Source organism: Podarcis melisellensis, assembly GCF_964234715.1.
Source record: "Podarcis melisellensis genome assembly, chromosome: 2".
In the NCBI taxonomy this organism is placed as follows: domain Eukaryota; kingdom Metazoa; phylum Chordata; class Lepidosauria; order Squamata; family Lacertidae; genus Podarcis; species Podarcis melisellensis.
The window spans coordinates 102,478,051-102,499,899 of NC_138529.1; the positions used below are offsets into that span (position 1 = coordinate 102,478,051).

The following is a 21,849-nucleotide window of genomic DNA, read 5'->3' on the forward strand; positions in this document are numbered from 1 at the left end:
CGGTGGGACACTAGCCTAGTTAGCATGCAATGCAGCAGGAAGCCGCTTCAACACTGTGAATTCTGTTTTTTACGTATATGGGTTTTATCAGGTCGTAATTCACTTAACGCTGCCCTGCTTCTTCCTCTCTGCTCAGACTCTGACATTTTAGGCAGCACGGCCCAATGGTCAAGGATGATGGGAGACGTTGGGGCTGAAATACATCCGGATTTTTCCAGACATTGCCGAGATTTCAAAGGCGGAAGTGACATCCGGGGGAATTTCCGGAAAGCTCAACAATTTCGGGGTGTTTTAAGCTCAAGAACTCTGGGGTCTTACTAATGAAGAGCTCAACAACTTTCGGGGTGTCCTGGTTTTTTTACTTTTTGAAAGATAACAACTAGGAGTTGTAGCCCTGGCATTGCAGGGTACCATGTCGTTGCCTACCTTGCTGGAGGGTCACTCAAAGGACCACCACTCATACATTGAGGAAGAGAGTGGCATTGAGCCTGCCAGACCCACTCCCACAGCACCCACATTGCCAACCGGCTCTAGGGATGTGGGGCCCAGTGCACAAAAGCTGAGAACAGGAGGACCTAAGAACATAAGAAGAACCCTTCTGGATCAGGCCAATGTCCAGCATCCTGTTCTCCTGTGCCTGTGAGAAGTCAGGGAGCAGGGCATGAGCTCAGCAGCCCTCTGCCTGCCTGGAATTCCCAACCACTGGCCTTCAGAAGCGCTTTACCTCTGACAGTGGAACATAGCCATCATGGCTAATAGCCATGGATGAATCTCTTCCATGCAAGGGGGGATCCTGGACCAATCAGGATTCCCATCCCCCTTGTATGGGGGCAGGGGTTGTGGAGCTCTATGCGCAGGGATGGTTGGTGAGCAGTGTGGCTCATGTGTGCAATGCCAGGATAAAGGTAAAGGGACCCCTGACTGTTAAGTCCAGTCATGACCGACTCTGGGGTTGCGGCGCTCATCTCGCTTTATTGGCCGAGGGAGCCGGCATACAGCTTCCGGGTCATGTGGCCAGCATGACTAAGCCGCTTCTGGTGAACCAGAGCAGCGCATGAAAACGCTGTTTACCTTCCCGCCGGAGCTGTACCTATTTATCTACTCGCACTGGCGGCTTTTGAACTGCTAAGTTGGCAGGAGCAGGGACCAAGCAATGGGAGCTGACCCCATTGCAGGGATTCAAACCGCCGACCTTCTGATCAGCAAGTCCTAGGCTCAGTGGTTTAGACCACAGCACCACCCACGTCCCTGCAATGCCAGGATACACAGCAATTATAAATCACACACACACACACACACACAGAGAGAGAGAGAGAGAGAGAGGAAGAGAGAGAGCTTTTTTTTCAGCCAGAACTCAGTTCTGGCACCTCTCAGGTATACGCCATTGCCATTATAAGAGAACAAGGGAGGCGTTTGTAGTGATTTCCGGCACATTCTTTCAAGAGGTGAGGGGGTCTGTGTGGAACTCTCCACACACAGAGTCAAAACATGAGTTAGTCCTCCAAAAGCTTAGAGAGCTCAGCTCAAACGCCATGCAAGAGGTCCAGTGCAAACTGCTTACTTACTGTCATGAAATGACATTGCTCAGGTAGTCTTTGTAATCCGGAAGGGCACAGACTTGAGATGATTCATATATACGGTATATATCTGGAAGAAGAAAAATAATAATAATAATCCAGAGGCCTTCTTTCTTTCTTTCTTTCTTTCTCTCCTCCCCCTCTTTCCCCCTCCTAGCATCTATGTATACTGAAATACAGAGAGAGAGGCCAGATATTGGGAATATCATGACTCATCCAGATTACATTGACGGAAACCCTGACCTTATCAAACCTAAAAAGCTGCTCAACCCTGTAAGAGCCTCGAAAAGCCATCAAGAACTTCACAGGGAGCTGCTTATGAATCACAAGAGGTGAGGAAAAAGATCCAGCACAGCTGTTTACTGCACCCTAACCTCAAAGTGAGTAGAATTATGAACTAGGAAGAAGAAGCAGGTCCCGTGTCTATGCACAATTGTACCCCTGACCTGCATAGTTTATTCCACTTGTGAAAACTGGAATATGCCATGTCCTTCCACAGGCCTTTGGCCTGTGAGCTGGGGGTTGGGGGGGGGGAATAGATTTTAAGAGTCCTTCTTAGAGCCTTAATTATTTTTGTAAAAAAATAATAATTGCAGAATAGAGGCCAGGAGTCATAATAAAGGGCAGGGATTGGTGTGAAGCAAATAGATCCTTCCCTCTAATTAGCATGAGTCTCATTGGGAAATGGCACCTTTTGTAGCTTTTTTCCCCACAAGCCACGATGACTAGGAAGTTGCTCTGTTGAATGAAAAAGAAAGCTGACATTTTAAGCACAGAAGCCTCCAGGCACCCACATCCGTGCTAGAACAGAGCTATATAGTCATTTTGAACAGTTATTATTATTATTATTATTATTATTATTATTAATTTGTACCCCGCCCGTCTGGCTGGGTCTCCCCAGCCTCTCTGGGCGGCTTCCAACAAAGATTAAAAATACATTAAAATGTCACACATTAAAAACTTCCCTGAACAGGGCTGCCTTCAGACGTCTTCTAAATGTCAGGTAGTTGTTTATCTCTTTGACATCTGATGGGAGGGCGTTCCACAGGGTGGGTGCCACTACCGAGAAGGCCCTCTGCCTGCTTCCCTTTAGCTTTGCTTCTCACAGTGAGGGAACTGCCAGAAGGCCCTCGGTGCTGGAACTCAGCGTCTGGGCAGAACGATGGGGGTGGAGACGCTCCTTCAGGTATATTGGGAGCAATTAGGGTAGTAGACCATAGCTGAGCAGTAGGGCATGTGCTTTATAATGTTTATATGAAGAAATTCCCTGGCGCCCCCGCTTTAAAGGATCAGGTAGCAAGTGGCTCCTCCACAGACCCTGGTCTGCCCCTGCTAGTCATGGAGCACGATGGGGAAATCGATGGACCGGCCAGGCTTCTGATAATCCATGCCAGATTCTGGAATTCTAGCCCTGAAATCAATGTGAATGTCTCCATAACTATTCCAATTAGCACAGGCAGGCCTTTCCTTTTAAAATTTATCCATCTTTACTCTTTCGTTCTCCCCCTTTTAACATTCACCTGCTGGTCCATTGTATGACAATGTCGGTAGCTCTTTTGTTTCTCTTTTAAAATAAATAAATATATCATTATTTAAAATCACAAAGTCTGAGTGGACACACACTCCTACACCAGAGAAGCCTGCACACAATTCAAGTCACGTTTCATAATCTCGCCTTGGGTTCTTGCAGCGTCAATAGAGCCAGAAGAACGTCAGCTCCCGCCCGAGATTTCCCCAAACTCTCCGAAGAGGTACATATATTTATAGATGAAAGGAAGACAGGGTTGCTTGTAAAGGTCCTCCTAGATAAAAGGAAGCAGAAGAGCTGGTAAATATCCTGTCCGCTTCCAAGCCACATCCGCTAGCATTGTTTGTTTCATGAAGCATGAATCTTGTTTGAAAAGGGCAGGCGGGGGGCAGTTAGGCTATGGAGTGAGCTGTTCAGATTGGATCATTAGCATATGTATTTATTCATGCATTCATCCATTTATAAATTTGTATTCCACCTTTCAGGGCAAATCAACAACAACACCCTCCCTAGAACAAGAACAACCATTTGTGGTGGGTGGCTAGAAAAGAGCTGTAGCTCAGAGGTAGTGGGTCTGCTTTGAATGCAGAAGATTCCTGGTTCAGTCCCTGACATTCCTGCCTAAAACTCTGGAGAGCTGCTACCAGTCAATGTAGGCAGTATTGAGTTAGATGATCAGGGCCGTCTTACCCATAGGCACTAGGGCACTGGGCTCTCAGGGCATAGCTGTCAACTTACAGATTTGAAAATAAGGGACCAGCAGCCTCAAAACTAAGGGATCAGCAGCCAAAATAAGGGATTTCCCAAGCACAGGTATGTTCAACTTCTGAGCCCCTCCAAGCCAAAGGCAGAAAGCTCAGCCAGCAGCCAAACGAAGCCTCAAGCAGTGGTTCCCACAGCGCAGCAACCCGGCAAAGGGGATGAAGCAAGGAAAACCACCGTCACCTCTCCGCTGGGAAGCGCTGAGCAAAGGGGAGTCCCCAGGCAACGTGGCCCATTTGATCAGCACAAGGCATGCAAGCTCCACCCCCCAGTCGTTCTTAGCCTCCTTATTGGGTGAGCAACGCAGCCAAGCAACACAGCTGGAGCCTCCCTCCTCCCTGGCCGGCAGGGAGGGAGGGAGAGGAGCTGCTTCCTTTGAAACCCGGGAAATTTAAGGGATATCATCAATAAGGGACAGCAGCAGGACAAGGCGCTGGGATAAGGGACTTTCCCGCCAAATAAGGGACGGTTGACAGCTATGTCTCAGGGGCACCAGGCTGAGAGTCCAGGGCCCAAAAGTTGAGTCTGGGGAAGAGCCCGCCCGTCGGTTAGGGCACCGTGGTGGGCTCAAACTCTGCACCACGAGTTGAGGGGCAACTGAGCCAGTGAGATGCTGAGGCGGCCGGCCAGCTCCTCCCTCCTGCGCACCTGGGACTGGGCAACCTGGGGGGGGTGTGCCAGGTGGATCTTTGCACCCCGGCACCGCATATGCTTAAGACAGCCCTGTAGATGATGGACCAATGGCCTGGCTCAGTTTAAGGCAGCTTCCTATGTTCCTCTGTAGATACAATTAAGACAGCCCCCAAATCCAGAGAATAATGGCAGCAGCTAACAACCAGCATGCTTCCCTGTGGAGCTAGGAGCTCCTTTTATTCCATGCTGTGGGTATCCTGCCTGATTCCATCTGATAAGATTAGGATCTGGCACAGAATTCATCATCTTCACAATCTTAATACCTACCTGTGCTGGAAGCGTATTGGTTTTAATAGCAGTTTAATTGTCGCTACATCTTCTAAACGGTCTCAGGCCTGAAGCATGTTTAGTGCCCATCTAAATACAGCAGAGATCTTGGAGATCTGCAGTTGCCTCAGCAGGTTCTGGTCCCCCTGCCCCAGGATCTGATCCCTATCTCCAGGTTGAAAATCCAAGGCAAGTTATTGAGTGCCCTCTACTTAGGAACAGATTTTTGCTCTCCTCTTCTGTGGGTCCTCAGCACTTGCTTTTAGCTGTACAGTGGTACCTTGGTTCTCAAACTTAATCCATTCCGGAAGTCTGTTCTAAAACCAAAGCGTTCCAAAACCAAGGTGCGCTTTACCATAGAAAGTAATGCAAAACGGATTAATCCGTTCCAGACTTTTAAAAACAACCCCTAAAACAGCAATTTAACATGAATTTTACTATCTAACGAGACCATTGATCCATAAAATGAAAGCAATAATCAATGTGCTGTAGTATAAAATAAAAAAGACAGTATTGTAGATTATAAAAATTACAATTTCCCCCCCCTTACCTGTACTGATGGTAGTCATTGTTTGGATGGGGGGCTTTTATCCATTTCCACAGTCACACAATCAATCAAACGGTAGCTGAACTGGGTTCCACACAGTCACAAAAACAAATTAACCAGAAAATCCTCAAAAACAAAAACCCAAAATAAATAGCAAAAACAAAAGCACCAAACTTAATCCATTCCAGAAGTCCGTTTGACATCTGAAATGTTCAAAAACCAAGGCACGCCTTCTGATTGGTGCAGGTGCCCCGGAAACAACAGCCGCATCAGATGTTCGGCTTCAAAAAAATGTTTGAAAACTGGAACACTTACTTACGGGTTTTTGGTGTTTGAGAACCAAGGTACCACTGTATATATTTATTTCACAAGCTTGGACATAGAAGGGGGCCTCTCTAACACTTCCATCTACACTACACTTTTAAAACCGTATCACACCTCTTTACCCAGTCAGGGCTTTCTCTGAAGAATCCTGGCATCTGTCGTTTGTTAAGGGTGCTGGGAGTTTGCCTGTTTGCCTCACAGAGTTGCAGTGGTTTAACAGTCAACTCATCTTCCTAGGGAACAAACCACAATCCCCAAGGTTAGTTGTGGAGTGGGGAGGAGGCATGAATATAGGGTGCAGATGTTGCCTTATACAGCGAGAGCATTGGTCCATCCATTCCAGACATGATTGACCATGTTCTCTAAGCTCTCTGCCAATTCATTTGATGTTTGTTGTTGTGGTTAAAAACAGTCAAGATCTTGATAAGCTGAAAGGGACGTCATCTGAGCAGGGTGACCAAAAGGTCAAAGAATGTAAACAGTAGCATTAGAGCAAAAAACCCATTCAAACACACCACAGTGACTAAGGCCACACATCCGCACCACGCAGTTATAGCAATCTCATGCCACATTAACAGCCATTGAATCCTGACCCAGCTTTGCTCAAGTCAGTATGGTGGGCGATGGCCACTGCTTACAGCCCTGAACTTAAGAGCAGATCAATTTGTGCAGGAACTATTTGCAGCAAAAACTGCCAGAGGTATTCTAGTTTAAGATTATTGGTTGAATTACTCCCCCTGCTGGTGGATGGTAAAGAAGTGGCTGAGATTTATTTTTATTTTTTTAAGTTGGTCAAACTTTGAAATGTTATGCTTAATTAAAACATTTTCTTTTTACACTTTTTCCATACGATTTTAAGGGTACACCCAGTTGATCACAGAGAGTAATGGGGTGGGGAATAATTTAGGATAAAGCTTATGCACTGATGCGTGATTTGTCATACATAAAGTTGCCTCACTGATCAAATATTCTCAAATATTTTCCATTGTCATGAAGTGGGACCTCCAGAAGTCTGTAACTTTCCTTTTCCCAGTTACAGATAGGTAGCCGTGTTGGTCTGCCATAGTCAAAACAAAAAAAATTCCTTCCAGTAGCACCTTAAAGACCAACTAAGTTAGTTCTTGGTATGAGCTTTCGTGTGCATGCACACTTCTTCAGATACCTTTCGTGCATGCACACGAAAGCTCATACCAAGAACTAACTTAGTTGGTCTTTAAGGTGCTACTGGAAGGAATTTTTTTTTCCTTTTCCCATTCATTCATTTCTTATATTTCTGTGCTGCTTTTTACTCTCATGAGTCACAAAGCTGCTTACATACGATAAATAACAACATAGCAGAACGTCACAATTGCAACACAGATGATATACAAATTACCAAGTCATCAATAAAGTGACCACCTCCTATAAAACATCAACAAAACAACTTTTTAAAAATAGATAACAGCCCAACCACGAGAAAAGTCATATTATAAAGTTCACAAAGTGCTTACAATCCACAAAACAGTACAGTGGTACCTCGGGTTAAGAACTTAATTCGTTCTGGAGGTCCGTTCTTAACCTGAAACTGTTCTTAACCTGAGGTACCACTTTAGCTAATGGGGCCTCCTGCTGCCGCCATGCTGCCGTCGTGTGATTTCTGTTCTCATCCTGAGGTAAAGTTCTTAACCCAAGGTACTATTTCTGGGTTAGCGGAGTCTGTAACCTGAAGCGTCTGTAACCTGAAGCGTCTGTAACCTGAAGCGTCTGTAACCCGAGGTACCACTGTATCAACAATATTAACAACAATATTAATAAACAAGCAAGCAAAAAACAAACTAAGCACTGCTGAATTCTCTCTCTCTCCCCCTCTCTCCCCATGACTCATAGTCTTCCACTCAGTTCATCAAAAACCACATTCACATTATGGTCATGGTAGCAACTTCCTTCTGAAATCTCTAGGGACTCTGAGGGCTGAAGTGTGGGGCAAGGCAGGTGGGAAAAGCCCTCGCCTGGTGGCCAACACAGAGTCCCCTTCTCCTTCCCATCCATGCTGCAGTTGGGTCATTTTTAGACTCTCAACTTAGCAGTCTTAAGGGGTTGGGGAATGCCCTTTAGATGGCCATGTGCATTGCCTTGCTTACTCTAAAAGGTGGCAAGCCAGCCGTCCTCTGTCTTGGGGGTGGGGGCTCCTGCTTATTCCACTTGGTGGGGAAATGGTACCATCTGCCTTAACCCTCCCCTGCCAGCAACCACAAATTCTCATCACTTTCTTTCTGGCCAATGGAACTGTTCCTGTGCCCAGACAGCCTGAATTGGTTACTCAGGAAGACGCCACCAGACACCTCCTGTCATATCCTTGGCTGAGAGAAAGGCACACCACATGGTTGACCACACCACTAACCCGCTACCATTCCCTGCCCCCTCTCTTTTTTTAGGGTGGCCAAATGGTAAAAAGGACAGGTTTTTGTAGCACCTTTAAGCAACACCTGTTGGAATTCTAAGACATAGATAGATAAGTCGCCTCTCATCATCTTCCATTTCAGACTGCGTAGTGCACAAAAGAAAACAATAGAATAAAACACAGAACTGAACTAAAGCAGCAGGTTGGAGACAGCTAATCAGCAAAGGGAAGAAATGTTTTCTTAAATTTCTGGGTAAATAAAAATGTTTATGCGGCACCTGAAGGGCATTAGGTGACTCTGTTTATGGAAATGATTCCATAGCTGGGGCACCTTTGTCCAAAATCATTATACCTAAGTAGTTTTTCAAAATAATAATAATAATAATAATAATAATAATAATAATAATAATTTTTTTAAAAAATTATTTATGTCCCGCCCTCCCCAGCCGAAGCCGGGCTCAGAGTGGCTAACAACAGTAAAATGATAAAACATTCTAAAATCATTTCATTATAAAATTAATTCAAATCAGATTAATGGCAACCATTGGGCTAGAGTTCTGTGAGGATTTCCAAAGGAGGGAGTCAGGCTGCGCCCTGACCAAAGGCCTGGTGGAACAGCTCTGTCTTGCAGGCCCTGCGGAAAGATGTCGAGTCCCACAGGGCCCTAGTCTCTTGTGACAGAGCGTTCCACCAGATCGGGGCCATGGCCGAAAAAGCCCTGGCTCTGGTTGAGGCCAGCCTAACCTCTCTGTGGCCTGGGACCTCCAAGATGTTTTTGTTTGAAGACCGTAAATTCCTCTGTAGGACATACCAGGAGAGGTACGTGGGTCCTAGACCGTATAGGGCTTTGAAGGTTAAAACCAGCACCTTAAACCTGATCCTGTACTCCACCGGGAGCCAGTGCAGCTGGTATAGCACCGGGTGAATGTGATCTCACAGCGAGGACCCCGTAAGGAGTCTTGCCGCGGCATTCTGCACCCGCTGGAGTTTCTGGGTCAGTCTCAAGGGCAGCCCCACGTAGAGTGAGTTACAATAATCCAGTCTGGAGGTGACCGTCGCGTGGATCACAGTGGCTAGGTCAGGGCGAGAGATGTAAGGAGCCAACTGCTTAGCTTGCCAGAGATGAAAAAATGCCGCCTTTGTTATAGCTGCAATCTGTACCTCCATGGAAAGGGAGGTGTCGAAGATTACAGCCAAGCTCTTAACGGACGGTGCTGGCACTAATTGCACCCCCGCAAGAGATGGGAGTTGCCCCCCCAATCCCATATCGTCCCAACCCAGCCAAAGGACCTCTGTCTTCGAAGGATTTAACTTCAACCGGCAGTCCTTTACACACCTACCTGGGAGTAAGTCCCATTGAACTCAATGGGATGTCCTTCTTAGCAGTAGACATGTATAGGATTGCAACACAAGGATGCAATTCTTTGCCCACTTTTCTCGTAGCAAGCACCATTGAATTCTGGGGATTACTTCTGAGCAGGGTTGCCCTGTTTGTTTCCCCGTAGGATACAACCATTTGCACTTGGCAGCTCAGCCTTAATTAACCTGCCCCTTTTCCCTCCTCGTTTCACAGAGGCTTGGGAGTCGAGAGCAAACCAGAACTGCAGCGAGTTCTGGAGCATCGGCGGCGGAACCAGCTGATCAGGCAGAGGAAAGAAGAGGAAGAGGCGAAGAAGTTGAAATCTCCCTTTGAGCAAGAGCTCCTGAAGAGGCAACAGAAGCTGGACCAGGTAGGACGCAGTTTTGAAATCTTGTTGCAATAAACCACATCAGAAGTGCAGAGAAATCCACCCTGTATTTACTCTAAACAATCACATGGCGCTCTTCAGTCTTTTCACAAACAACTCTGCATTGGTAGTTTACGAAAAGGATCTGTGGGTTTTCGTGCGCAGTGCTGCTGTCAAGCTTCATACCATTGGCAAAGGGCACCCCTAAACCCCAGTTCTTTACTTGACTTCGTGCAATTTACCTTTGCTCAGGACTCGCAGGAATATGCCTCAAGCTTTCACCTGATGATCTGGATAAACCCTTTTGATCCAGGTTCTGCCGTCCGTAATGGGATTGCAGCCACCAGGCCGCCTAAGCTTCCTGCCCCAGCAGCAGAGCAGCTGTTTTTCTATCCTGGCTTTAATCCCCAGATTTTAACACCACTTACAAGCTCTTCAATCCCCTTGAAGTCACTGAGAGCTCTAAGCTTGTAAACACCAGTTCAGGATTTCAAAATTTTTAAACCAGCCTGGCGAAACAGGCAAAGCAACCAAAACATTGCACGTTGCACTCTTACCGGATAGAGATCTTAATTAAATTTTCGGCAGAGCGCCACACACATCTCTTGAAGGCACAATTATCAACATGTTGCCATGTTCATCCTTCTTGTTTTCATTAACACAGGCTGCTCCCTTCTCTCACGCTAGCTGGTAATTGCAGACATCGCTTAGTGGATGTTCCATGGCTTGGAAGACAAGTAGCGTGAGCTTAGCTGGAAATCTGCTGTAATTAAGCGCTTTTATTTTTGGGGTTTGTTTTTTTTAAAAAAAAAAACATACCCCAATACAATTTAAACGAAATACTCTGCTCCTCAAGCATTTAATTAAGAGTTCTTAACTCCTTTTATTTTATTTTAAAGCCTCCTGATTATTACGATTATTAATTACTATTGTCGCAACTCAACCTGATTTCAGCAATTTCCTAATTATTCTGGCTTATTTGCAATTAAAGCTATTTGCTAGACAGGCAAAATACATGATCCGAGCATCCCTTTTTTCCCCTCCACTTAAAGATTTTCGCAGCTGCCTTTCATTAGAAAAAGGGGGGATAGATGGTGCAACAGCGGGACTTTGAATGGGAGATCAAAATGCATTCTCCCCGTACCTTAGTGGTACAGCATCTTGCAGAATGGTCAGTCCCTGGCATCTCCAGGTAGGGCAGAGAGAGACCCTAGTCTGACCCCAAGGCTGGAGTGGGGCTGCCAGTGAGCGTATACAGTACTAAGCAAGGTGGACCAATGGGTCTGAGTCCGTTTCAGGAGACTTCCTATATTTCCCCTGCTAAAAGTGTGGCAACATTCCAAGGAGGTCCGTGCTGCTAATTAGCCTTCCTTCTCATTCTACATCCTTTCTCAAACCAGAGAAGGGGATTATTTTGGCATAGGGTGGCAAGGAGGGCCACCCCTGCAAAGCCATCCCCCGCTCCCCACCAATGAACCTCCTGTTTGTAGAAACCTCCGACTGGAATGTAGCCTGCTTGTACAGTGACCCATGGACCAGAGCACACCAGGCACTCCTGTCTTCCACTGCCTCCCGCAGTTTGGTCAAACTCATGTTAGTCGCTTTGAGAACACTATCCAGCCATCTCGTCCTCTGTCATCCCCTTCTCCTTGTGCCCTCCATCTTTCCCAACATCGGGGTCTTTTCCAGGGAGTCATCTCTTCTCATGAGGTGGCCAAAGTATTGGAGCTTCAGCTTCAGGGTCTGTCCTTCCAGTGAGCACTCAGGGCTGATTTCCTTCAGAATGGAGAGGTTTAATCTTCTTGCAGTCCATGGGACTCTCAAGAGTCTCCTCCAGCACCATAATTCAAAAGCATCAATTCTTTGGCGATCAGCCTTCTTTATGGTCCAGCTCTCACTTCCATACCTCACTACTGGGAAAACCATAGCTTTAACTATAAGGATCTTTGTCGGCAAGGTGATGTCTCTGCTTTTTAAGGTATGCTGATCTGCAAATGTTTCTTGGATGAAGAGTGGGATTAAAATATCTTTAAATAGATAATAATAGAGAGAGTGCTGGGGGCCTGATGGAGAGACATGTAGAGCTGCATTTCTGCCATCCCATCCTGAGGTCTCCCTCCCCTACTCTCTCCACATACAAACACATACAAGTTTTATTAATGTATATATCCCTCCTTTCTTCTCCCATCAGTTGGAGAGGGAGCAAGAGAAGCAAGAAGAAAATGCGCCAGAGTTTATTAAAGTAAAAGAGAACCTGAGGAGGACATCAACGCTAACTGGGGCGGAGAAGGTCGCCTAGCGGATGGGAGCAGCTGAGACCAGATTGGAAGAGGAGGACCTTCTCTGCTCGCTTGAATACCTACATGCTGACATCTTCTTATATGGTGGACATTCACAGTTACGTCTTTGGGGCTGCTTACTGTTTATTAACGCTTGCTCCGGTAGAAACTCCCCAACATGGGCTTTTGCTGTACATCTAGGAAGGAGTAACATCAGTGTGTGGGGGGCTGGGAAAGTTTGTGATGCTATGCTAGTAGAAGCGTTTGGGTGGGGAGTAATAATAATGGCCTGAGCCTTCCTCTCGAGTAAACAGGCAATGTTGATGCCCTATCCCATCCCTTGTTAGCTCTGGGCTTAAACCTTGGAGGTGCAATGTGTGGGCGATGGTCTATGAAGACTAGGCCGCCATATCAATGCCAGGGCTTCAAGACGCTCAGCAGCAGAAACTAATGGTTGTAATAAATTTCAGGCTCAGTCGAGCTAATCTTTGGAGTAGCTTGTTGGAAAACCAGAGAAGGGGGCCAAAAAATGAAAGAAACGAAAAAGGGAAGAGGCTATCAGCGCCAGCTAACCGCTAGAGCTCACTCAGCTACGCTTTTGTCACTTTCTGCTGTGTCGAAGCAACACCCACCAAGAAAATGCAACCATGTCAATAAGCGTGTGAGTTTCCGTACTTCACTTGAAGTTCGTGAAAGGCTCCCAGGTTGAAACCCCCACTTGAAACCTCAGAAAGCCACGGCTGGCCTGTGTTGACAGTACTGAGTGACAAGCCAATGGTCTGACTCACAAGAAGGCAAGCCTCCTATGTATTGCACCGCTGAGATGGTGGGGGAAGCATGTGGTGTCTCTTAGTGTCTATGAGGATGTATTGGTCCTCTCTTAGATTCAGTCGTAAAATAGCACTCGCGTTTCTTTCTGCAACTTAACATGTTACTACAGAAAGAGCAGGCCCGGGTTATATCATACGGTCGGATGCAAAACCTTCTCAACCCTCGTGCTCTGACATGGGGAGCAGGGATCATATTTCAGAAGGGGCCTTTAGGAGCTGTGTGGAAGGAATAAGAAACCATGCCTACAAATGTGTTGCTTTCAGAACATGGAGGAAGAAAATGGTGGTCTCAGAGAGACCGGAAGTGGTGGCCTAATAAGAATCACATCAGCTGCATAGAGAGGGCCTTATGGGGCCACACAGAGGCCTGTGAGGACTCAGGTCAATGGCCTAACTCAGGCGTGGCCAAATTTGGCCCTCCAGCTGTTTTGGGACTACAGTTCCCATCATCCCTGACCACTGGTCCTGTCAGCTAGGGATAATGGGAATTGTAGTCCCAAAACAGCTGGAGGGCCAAGTTTGGCCATGTCTGCCCTAACTAGTCCAGCACCCTGTTCTCACAGAGGGAGACCCTTAGGCAGGACCCGAGTTCAAGAGTGCTCTCCTCTCCTGTGGTTTCCCCGCAACAGATTTTCAGGAGCCGTACTGCCTCAGACCGTGGAGACAGATAGCTATTGTGGCTTGTAGCCTTCACCATGAATCTGCCGGATGCTCTTTTAAAAGCTTCTGAGTTAGTGGCAGTTGCTGACTCCCGTGTGAGGGAGCTTCATGGTTTAACTGCACTGCATGAAGAAGGAGCAGTTCTATTGCACATAAAAGTAATTCCCTTATCTTTATTTCTTTGTTTAAAAAAAATAGGTCCCTTCCAGCTGTCAGGTCTTAGTTCCTTCCCCTCTCAGTGGTACAATGTGAATTGGGTGGGGAATTCTTCTTAAAGCAAGAAACAAAAGTTGAGAACTATTTTCCCCACGGAAGAATTTAGAAAAGCAATGAGAAGTTGGTTCAAAGAGAGCCTCAAAGTGCCTTCACACAGGAAGGCTTGGCTTGGGACCAATTAATTCATAATACAACCTACTGGTAGATACTAGGAATTTGTGTGTGTGAACACTGGGGCTCGCCATTCCAAATGTTCTGGAACAAGCCGGGGCACCACGTCTGAAGGCTATGCAGAGATCTTTCTTGAGCGGTGTTTTAACAGCACCTAGGGATCTTGTACTATACGAGTCAGAATTCAGCCTATACAGAGGTACTGGAAATTGTGCTTCCCAAAATGTCTGTTACTTTTCCTCGAAAGCGCATATTATTCTTATTTTTACCCCAAAGAAACTCATTCTGTACCCTACTTAGGTATACTGTGCTATATAAACATAGTGATATCTGTGCACCTGCTGCATGTATATTATTGCACATGTTCATATTAACTGCCTCCATTGCTTTCTTGGGGAGAGAACATTTTATCAAGAGGGGAAAAAAACAGAACAAAACCTGAATTGATGAGTAATTGTATATTTTGCTAGATATTCTATGAATGAAAACAGCCGGCAGCCAAAATAAACTGATTTCGTTTTTCTAAGGAACGGATGATCTTTTAAATCTACAACTTCAGGCTTAATCAAGGCGGGTGCTTCAACTTTCGTGGTCTTCCCCCCCAGGTGACCACCTTTTAATTAAGAGTTGCACACTGGGATCTCCACCCAGGACCCATCTAGGGAGAAAGAAAGCATAGAGAAGGAGACAAGGAGCGACATTCCTTTCTGGGCAACGTTCTACTGGTGGTGGACACAACCAGAGAAGAAAGTGGACAGAGCAAAAATGTAGCTTTTATCTTCATAACAGTTGGCTAGTTTCTATACAGGAGGTTCCCTGTGCCCCTCACAGAGCTGCAGTTACTGGAGTGGTTTAACAATCAATGCATCTTCAAGAGGAAATCTGAGAACTGTAGCCTCTGTGAGGGAAAGAGGGGCTCCTAACCAACTCTAGGGACACAGGTGGCGCTGTGGGTAAAACCTCAGTGCCTAGGACTTGCTGATCGTATGGTCGGCGGTTCGAATCCCCGCGGCGGGGTGAGCTCCCGTCGTTCGGTCCCAGCTCCTGCCCACCTAGCAGTTCAAAAGCACTCTTAAGTGCAAGTAGATAAATAGGTACCGCTTTATAGCGGGAAGGTAAACGGCGTTTCCGTGTGCTGCGCTGGTGCTGGCTCACTAGCTGCAGCTACGTCACGCTGGGCACGTGACCCGGAAGTTTCTTCGGACAGCGCCGGCTCACGGCCTCTAGAGCGAGATGAGCACGCAACCCTAGAGTCGGACACGACTGGCCCATATTGGCAGGGGTACCTTTACCTTTAACCAACTCTAACCAACAACAGCTTAACAAACTACAGCTCCCAGAATTCTGTGCGGAAAAGCCACAAATTTTTAAAGTTGTTGTTGTTGTTGTTATTTATTCCCCAGCCACTCTGGGCGGCTTCCAACAGAATATTAAAATACAATAACCTATTAAACATTAAAAGCTTCCCTAAACAGGGCTGCCTTCAGATGTCTTCTAAAAGTCTGGTAGTTATTTTTCTCTTTGACATCTGGTGGGAGGGCGTTCCACAGGGCGGGTGCCACTACCAAGAAGACCCTCTGCCTGGCTGCCTGTAACTTGGCTTCTCGCAGTGAGGGAACCACCAGAAGGCCCTCGGCACTGGACTTCAGTGCCCGGGCTGAACGATGGGGGTTCAGGTGTACTGGACTGAGGCCGTTTAGGGCTTTAAAGGTCAGCGCCAACACTTTGAATTTTGCTTGGAAAGTGGCTTTCAATGTGTGGTGTAAAAGCAGCCTTTGTCTAATTCCCTTTCTGTTTCTGTGTGTGAGGCAGAAAGAGAGGCTGCATCTACACAGCTTTTTTTAAAAAAAAAAAAGCTCTGAAAATGCTGTGGAGAAAACCATTTTAAAGCTCGCAATGGAAAATTTCATAGAGTTCTTATTTCAGCTCTACAGCACCATCTGGTGTCAAAGTGTTAAAACACATTTATAACTTCTTTTTCTTTTACTAGTGTAGGTTGAGCTTGAGCCCAAAGATCATTCCTCGAGGGAACCCATATACTGTCACTGGAAAGATGCTAAACCCAGGCAAACAGCTGCCCTCATTACTCTGGTCAGGTATATTAGCCTCTAGTCACTTATGGGTCAGGTTCAGGTCAGCAACATTGTGGAGCTACTTCCAAGACCCCAGCCCTGCAAAGAATCCACAAAGCAATGCCATCTTCGCTATTTCGGTGGAAATCGTGAAATCTATTAGAGCGCTTCACAATTCAAGGATGTATAATGCAGCCAGCTGTCTGGAACGCAGCAGCAGGTCTGGGTTTGGCCAACGTCTGGGTAAAAGCCTGGGGACCTCATGAATGCTTCTACCTTGCTTTTCAAAAGCAGGATAGGATACAAATGCATTAATAATGATGGTGATTATATTTAGAATCTTTGAACGATGCAGAATCTCAAAAGGAGAATAAGGTCGCGAGATTCAGTTCCCCATTATTAATTTTGGGAGGGCAAATCCTTTGATGTGTCTCACCCGTTCGTTGTTCACAATATTCCCCCTGTGGCTGAGATACTTACCGTATTTTTTGCTCTATAAGACTCACTTTCCCCCTCCTTAAAAAGTAAGGAGAAATGTGTGTGCGTCTTATGGAGCAAATGCAGGCTGCGCAGCTATATCCCAGAAGCCAGAACAGCAAGAGGGATTGCTGCTTTCGCTGCGCAGCGATCCCTCTTGCTGTTCTGGCTTCTGGGATTCAGAATTTTTTTTTCCTTGTTTTCCTCCTCCAAAAACTAGGTGCGTCTTGTGGTCTGGTGCGTTTTATAGAGCGAAAAATACGGTAATTAATGGGGTCCCATGAACACCTGGGAGCGTTGGCGATCCTTGCTCCATCCGGCCTCATTTCATAACAGCCATTTGGCAAGGATGCCAATTATCCTTAGAACACCTTGTGTTGGCAAAGAAGACAAAAGCAAATCCTGCCCTGGATCAAAGAGGTTTCGACATCCCCAGGCAAGCCTGCCCTGTGTACGAGTTGCATATCGATGCCCACAGCCCAAGCCCTCCCACTTCAACCCACCTTCACCTGAGCAGGTAAATGAACCACATAGGAACTAGGTTAGCACAGCATCCAAACCCAGGATCATGGTTTGTTTTGCACTCTTGCACCAAGGACAAGTTCTAGTGTCGCTGCTGCCAGAACTGCTTCGGGTCTACTGTCTTCTAGTGTTTGGCTATAGCAAGTGCACCTGCAGTTAATGTTAACTTGTGGGTGAACATATCAGACGACACAGCAATTCTTCAAACAGCTCTTGTTTATTCACAGGCCAGAACAGAACTGAACTGAAGGGTTCAGCCAGCCTGCTTATATAGAGCTCTACTACAATGCAACAGTAACCACTTTCTGTAACTATCCAATCACTGAATGTCACTTTCAATTCCTTATTTGCATATGTGGACCTGAGTGAAAACTATCTACAGGGTGAAAACTTCAGTACGTAACAGTTAATACATGTATAGTTACATTCGCAGCGCTTCAGCGTGAAGTTGCACAAGGCTTTGATCTAGACTGAGCCTCACAAAAATGTTTAAACCACTAAACACATTGGTTTGCCTCCATCTGTCTCGGGAGACAATGGAGGGGTGAGTTGAACCGTTGGAAGGTTGCAACGTCTGCTGTGGCTATAAAGATCGATAAGGGAGAGACATGTTTTGTTGCAGTTGGGGCAGATGAAGGCGTCCGGTTGTGCTGCTGCAGATGCACCATGGCGTTTCCTCTCTCTGCACTCCTCCCAGAAGTCATTCCTCCCTTGGTCACCGCTGTGGATAAACGTCCTGGCTGGCTGTCTCCAGGCACTGCAGTCGTCTGCAAGGGATTCCCACATAGTGGGGTCGATGCTGCCCATAGCTGTCAACCGTCCTTTATTTGGTGGGAAACTCCCTTATCCCAGCGCCGTGTCCTGCTGCTGTCCCTTATTGACGATGTCCCTTAAATTTCCCGGGTTTCAAAGGAAGCAGCTCCCCTCCCTCCCTCCCTGCCGGCCAGGGAGGAGGGAGGCTCCAACTGTGTTGCTTGGCTGCCCGGCCCAGCCCCCTCCGGCCTCCTCTCTTCAGCCTCGGCCCCCAGGAGCCCCTCCCGGCCAGGACTGGTGGGAGCCTCGGGCCCTTCCGCTGCCATCCCCTTGTGGCTGCCGAACTGAGCGTCTCTGCCTGGGGCCTCCCCTTTGCCTGCCGCCACCGCCGCTCCCGCTAGGCTGTACTACGGCTGCACCGCCAAAGGACCCAAATGAGATGGGCAGCCTGGCGCGGCCTATGAATTGGTCAGGAGCCATGAGACGAGAGCAAGGGCAACCATAGAGAAAGCAGTTCAGAGAGAGGAGGAGGAGGAGGCGCAGGTAGGTGTTCCAAGAGCTACAAGGGAAGGACCGCAAGCGCTTCTCCCATAGATTTGTAGTGGTCGACCAGCATAGATGGTCTGATCTGCGGGTTTACTTCGGGTGATATCCCCCCCCCCTTCCTCCCGCCCCGCCTGATGGAACTGAGAGCTGCAGATGGAGCACGAGAGAAAAGATACAGAACTGCAGCAGCATCTTCGTAGCTTGGACTTCGTTTTGCGCAAAAAGTGGTTGCTGCTTGTAGTTATTTAATTGAAGTGTTTCATCAGCTGGTTTACTGAGCAGCAACCTCTAGAAACGAAGGGCTAAAAAGCGGCATTGCTCTCAAAAATTATCTGGTCCCTTTTAATTTCGTATTTCAGCTGGTTGTCTAAAATCCCTTATTTTGGCTGCTGATCCCTTATTTTCGATGCTGCTGGTCCCTTATTTTCAAATCTGTAAGTTGACAGCTATGCCCAAGGGTCTCCGAGCCTGACCCTTGGGAGCTCAGGACCATCACTCAGGAAACACATTGTGTGACAGGGTCCCAAGGGTTACCCAGCCTGATCCCTGAGAGGCAGGATCCGACGCTATGGAAACGGTACCGTCGCGATGAAAACAAGCTTAAAGTTGCGGTCGCACAGGTCACCCAGCCTGACCTCTGCGAGCTCAGGACCTTCGCTCAGGAAATGAGCTGTGCGACCGGGCCCCAGGGGTCACCCAGCCTCACCCCTGCAGGCAGGAACCGTTGCTATGGAAACGGGACTGCCGCTATGGAAACGGAGCGGGGACCCAAGGGTCTACGAGCCTGACCCTTGTGAGCTCAGGACCATCACTCAGGGAACGGGTTTTGTGACGGAGTCCCGAGGGTCACCCAGCCGGACCCCTGCAAGGCAGGAACCGTTGCTAAGGAAACGGGACCATTGCTATGGAAACGGGTTTTAGGTTGGGGACCCAAGGGTCTCCACGCCTGACCCTTGCAAGCTCAGGACCATCACTCAGGGAACGGGTTTTGTGACGGAGTCCCGAGGGTCACCCAGCTGGAACCCTGCGAGGCATGGACCGTTCCTAGGGAAACAGGACCGTTGCTATGGAAACGGAGCAGGTACCCAAGCCTGACCCTTGCGAGCTTGGAACCATCACTCAGGAAAAGGGTTTTGTTTCCCAACGGTCACCCAGCCTGACCCCTGCGAGGCAGGAACTGTTGCTATGGAAATGGGAGCATTGCTATGGAAAGGGGTTTTAGGATGGGGACCCAAGGCTCTCCACGCCTGACTCTTCTGAGCTTGGGACCATCACGCAGGGTACATGTTTGTGACGGAGTCCCGAGGGTCACCCATCCTGTGTGACAGGAACCGTTGCTATGGAAATGGGAATGTCGCTATGGCAACGGGGCAGGAACCCAAGGGTCTATGAGCCTGACCCTTGCGAGCTGGAGACCATCACTCAGGGAACGGGTTTTGTGACAGAGTCCCCAGGGTCACCCAGCCAGACCCCTCAGTACCTTTGTTTAGGAAACACGTTGTGTGACGGGCTCCCAAGGGTTACCCAGCCTGGTCCATCGCTACGGAAATGGGACAGTTGCTATGGAAACAGGTTTTACGTTGGGGTCCAAAGGGTCTCCGAGCCTGACCCTTACGAGCTAGGGGCCATCACTCAGGGAACGGGTTTTATGACAGAGTCCCGAGGGTCACCCAGCTGGACCCCTACGAGGCAGGAACCATTGCTAAGGAAACAGGACCGTTGCTATGGAAACAGGGCAGGGACCCAAGGGTCTATGAGCCTGACCCTTGCAAGCTGGGGACCATCACTCAGGGAACGGGTTTTGTGACGGAGTCCCGAGGGTCACCCAGCCTAACCCCTGAGAGGCAGGAACCGTTGCTATGGAAATGGGACTGTTGCTATGGAAACAGCTCCGAGCCTGACCTTGCGAGCTGGGGACCATCATTCAGGGAATGGGTTTTTTGACGGAGGGTCACCCGGCCTGACCCCTGCGAGGCAGAGGCCTTCGCTATGGAAACGGGGCGGGGACCCAAGGGTCTATGAGCCTGACCCTTGCGAGCTTGGGACCATCACTTGAAGTCTTGTGACGGAGTCCTGAGGGTCTCCCACCCTGCATGGCAGGAACCGTTGCTATAGAAATCGGACTGCCGCTATGGCAATGGGGCAGGAAACCAAGGGTATATGAGCCTGACCCTTGCGATCTCGGGACTATCACTCGGGGAACTTTTTTTGACGGAGTCCTGAGGGTAACCTGGCCTGACCCCTGTGATGCAGAGGCCGTTGGTATGGAAACGGGACCGTCGCTATGGAAACGGGGCGGGGACCCAAGGGTCTATGAGCCTGACCCTTGCAAGCTCAGGACCATCACTCAGGGAACGGGTTTTGTGACGGAGTCCCGAGGGTCACCCAGCCTAACCCCTGTGAGGCAGGAACCGTTGCTATGGAAATGGGACTGTCGCTATGGAAATGGCTTGCGCACTGGGCCTGCACAGCACAACCATACTGACCTTTGCAAACTCAGTACCTTTGTTTAGGAAACACGTTGTGTGACGGGGTCCCAAGCCTGATCTCTGAGAGGCAGGGGCCATCGCTATGGAAATGGGACCGTTGCTATGGAAACATGTTTTACCTTGGGGACCCAAGGGTATCCGAGCCTGACCCTTGCGAGCTCGGACCCATCACTCAGGGAACAGGTTTTTTGACGGAGTCCTGAGGGTCACCCAGCCTAACCCCTGAGAGGAAGGAACCATTGCTAAAGTAACGGGACCGTTGCTGTGCAAACGGGCTGTAGGTTGGGACCCAAGGGTCTCCGAGCCTGACCCTTGCGAGCTGGGGACTCAGGGAACGGGTTTTGTGACGGAGAGCGCTTCTCCCCGCTGCCTGCCCCGCAAGCTCCGGGGACAGCTGGGAGGCGCAGCGTGTCCTCCCTCTGTCCCCGGACCTGATCTGCAGGCGGGCGGCGGGGAGAAGAGCGCTTCTCCCCGCTGCCTGCCCCGCAAGCTCCGGGGACAGCTGGGAGGCGCAGCGCGTCCTCCCTCTGTCCCCGGACCTGATCTGCAGGCGGGCGGCGGGGAGAAGAGCGCTTCTCCCCGCTGCCTGCCCCGCAAGCTCCGGGGACAGCTGGGAGGCGCAGCGCGTCCTCCCTCTGTCCCCGGACCTGATCTGCAGGCGGGCGGCGGGGAGAAGAGCGCTTCTCCCCGCTGCCGGCCCCACAAGCACCTGGGGGGGGAAATATTTTTTTTTTCTTTATTTCCCCCCAAAAAAACTTGGTGCGTCCTATGGGCCGGTGCGTCCTATGGGGCGAAAAATACGGTACCCTTATTCTTTGGACCTACAGTCACATTTGGAAATCTGTCATAGACAACAATACAAGACAGCAGCTCCCCTATTTGTTGTTTTATTGTTTCCGGGTGGCGCTGTGGGTTAAACCACTGAGCCTAGGGCTTGCCGATCAGAAGCTCAGTGGTTTGAATCCCCGTGATGGGGTGAGCTCCCATTGCTCGGTCCCTGCTCCTGCCAACCTAGCAGTTCGAAAGCAC

The 21,849-nt window shown here is 48.5% G+C and overlaps 1 protein-coding gene across 1 annotated transcript in view; it reads left to right on the forward strand.

Moving 5' to 3' along the window:
- The window catches only part of FAM107A (family with sequence similarity 107 member A), a 32,930-nt gene extending 18,553 nt beyond the window's left edge, over nucleotides 1–14,377 (forward strand). The window contains exons 2-4 of the mRNA XM_081903424.1: nucleotides 1,735–1,909; nucleotides 9,652–9,808; nucleotides 11,997–14,377. Coding sequence (XP_081759550.1) covers nucleotides 1,735–1,909; nucleotides 9,652–9,808; nucleotides 11,997–12,104 — 440 coding nt within the window. The 3' untranslated portion in view covers nucleotides 12,105–14,377. The remainder of the gene's footprint in view (nucleotides 1–1,734; nucleotides 1,910–9,651; nucleotides 9,809–11,996) is intronic.
- The last annotated feature ends 7,472 nt before the right edge of the window (nucleotides 14,378–21,849 follow it).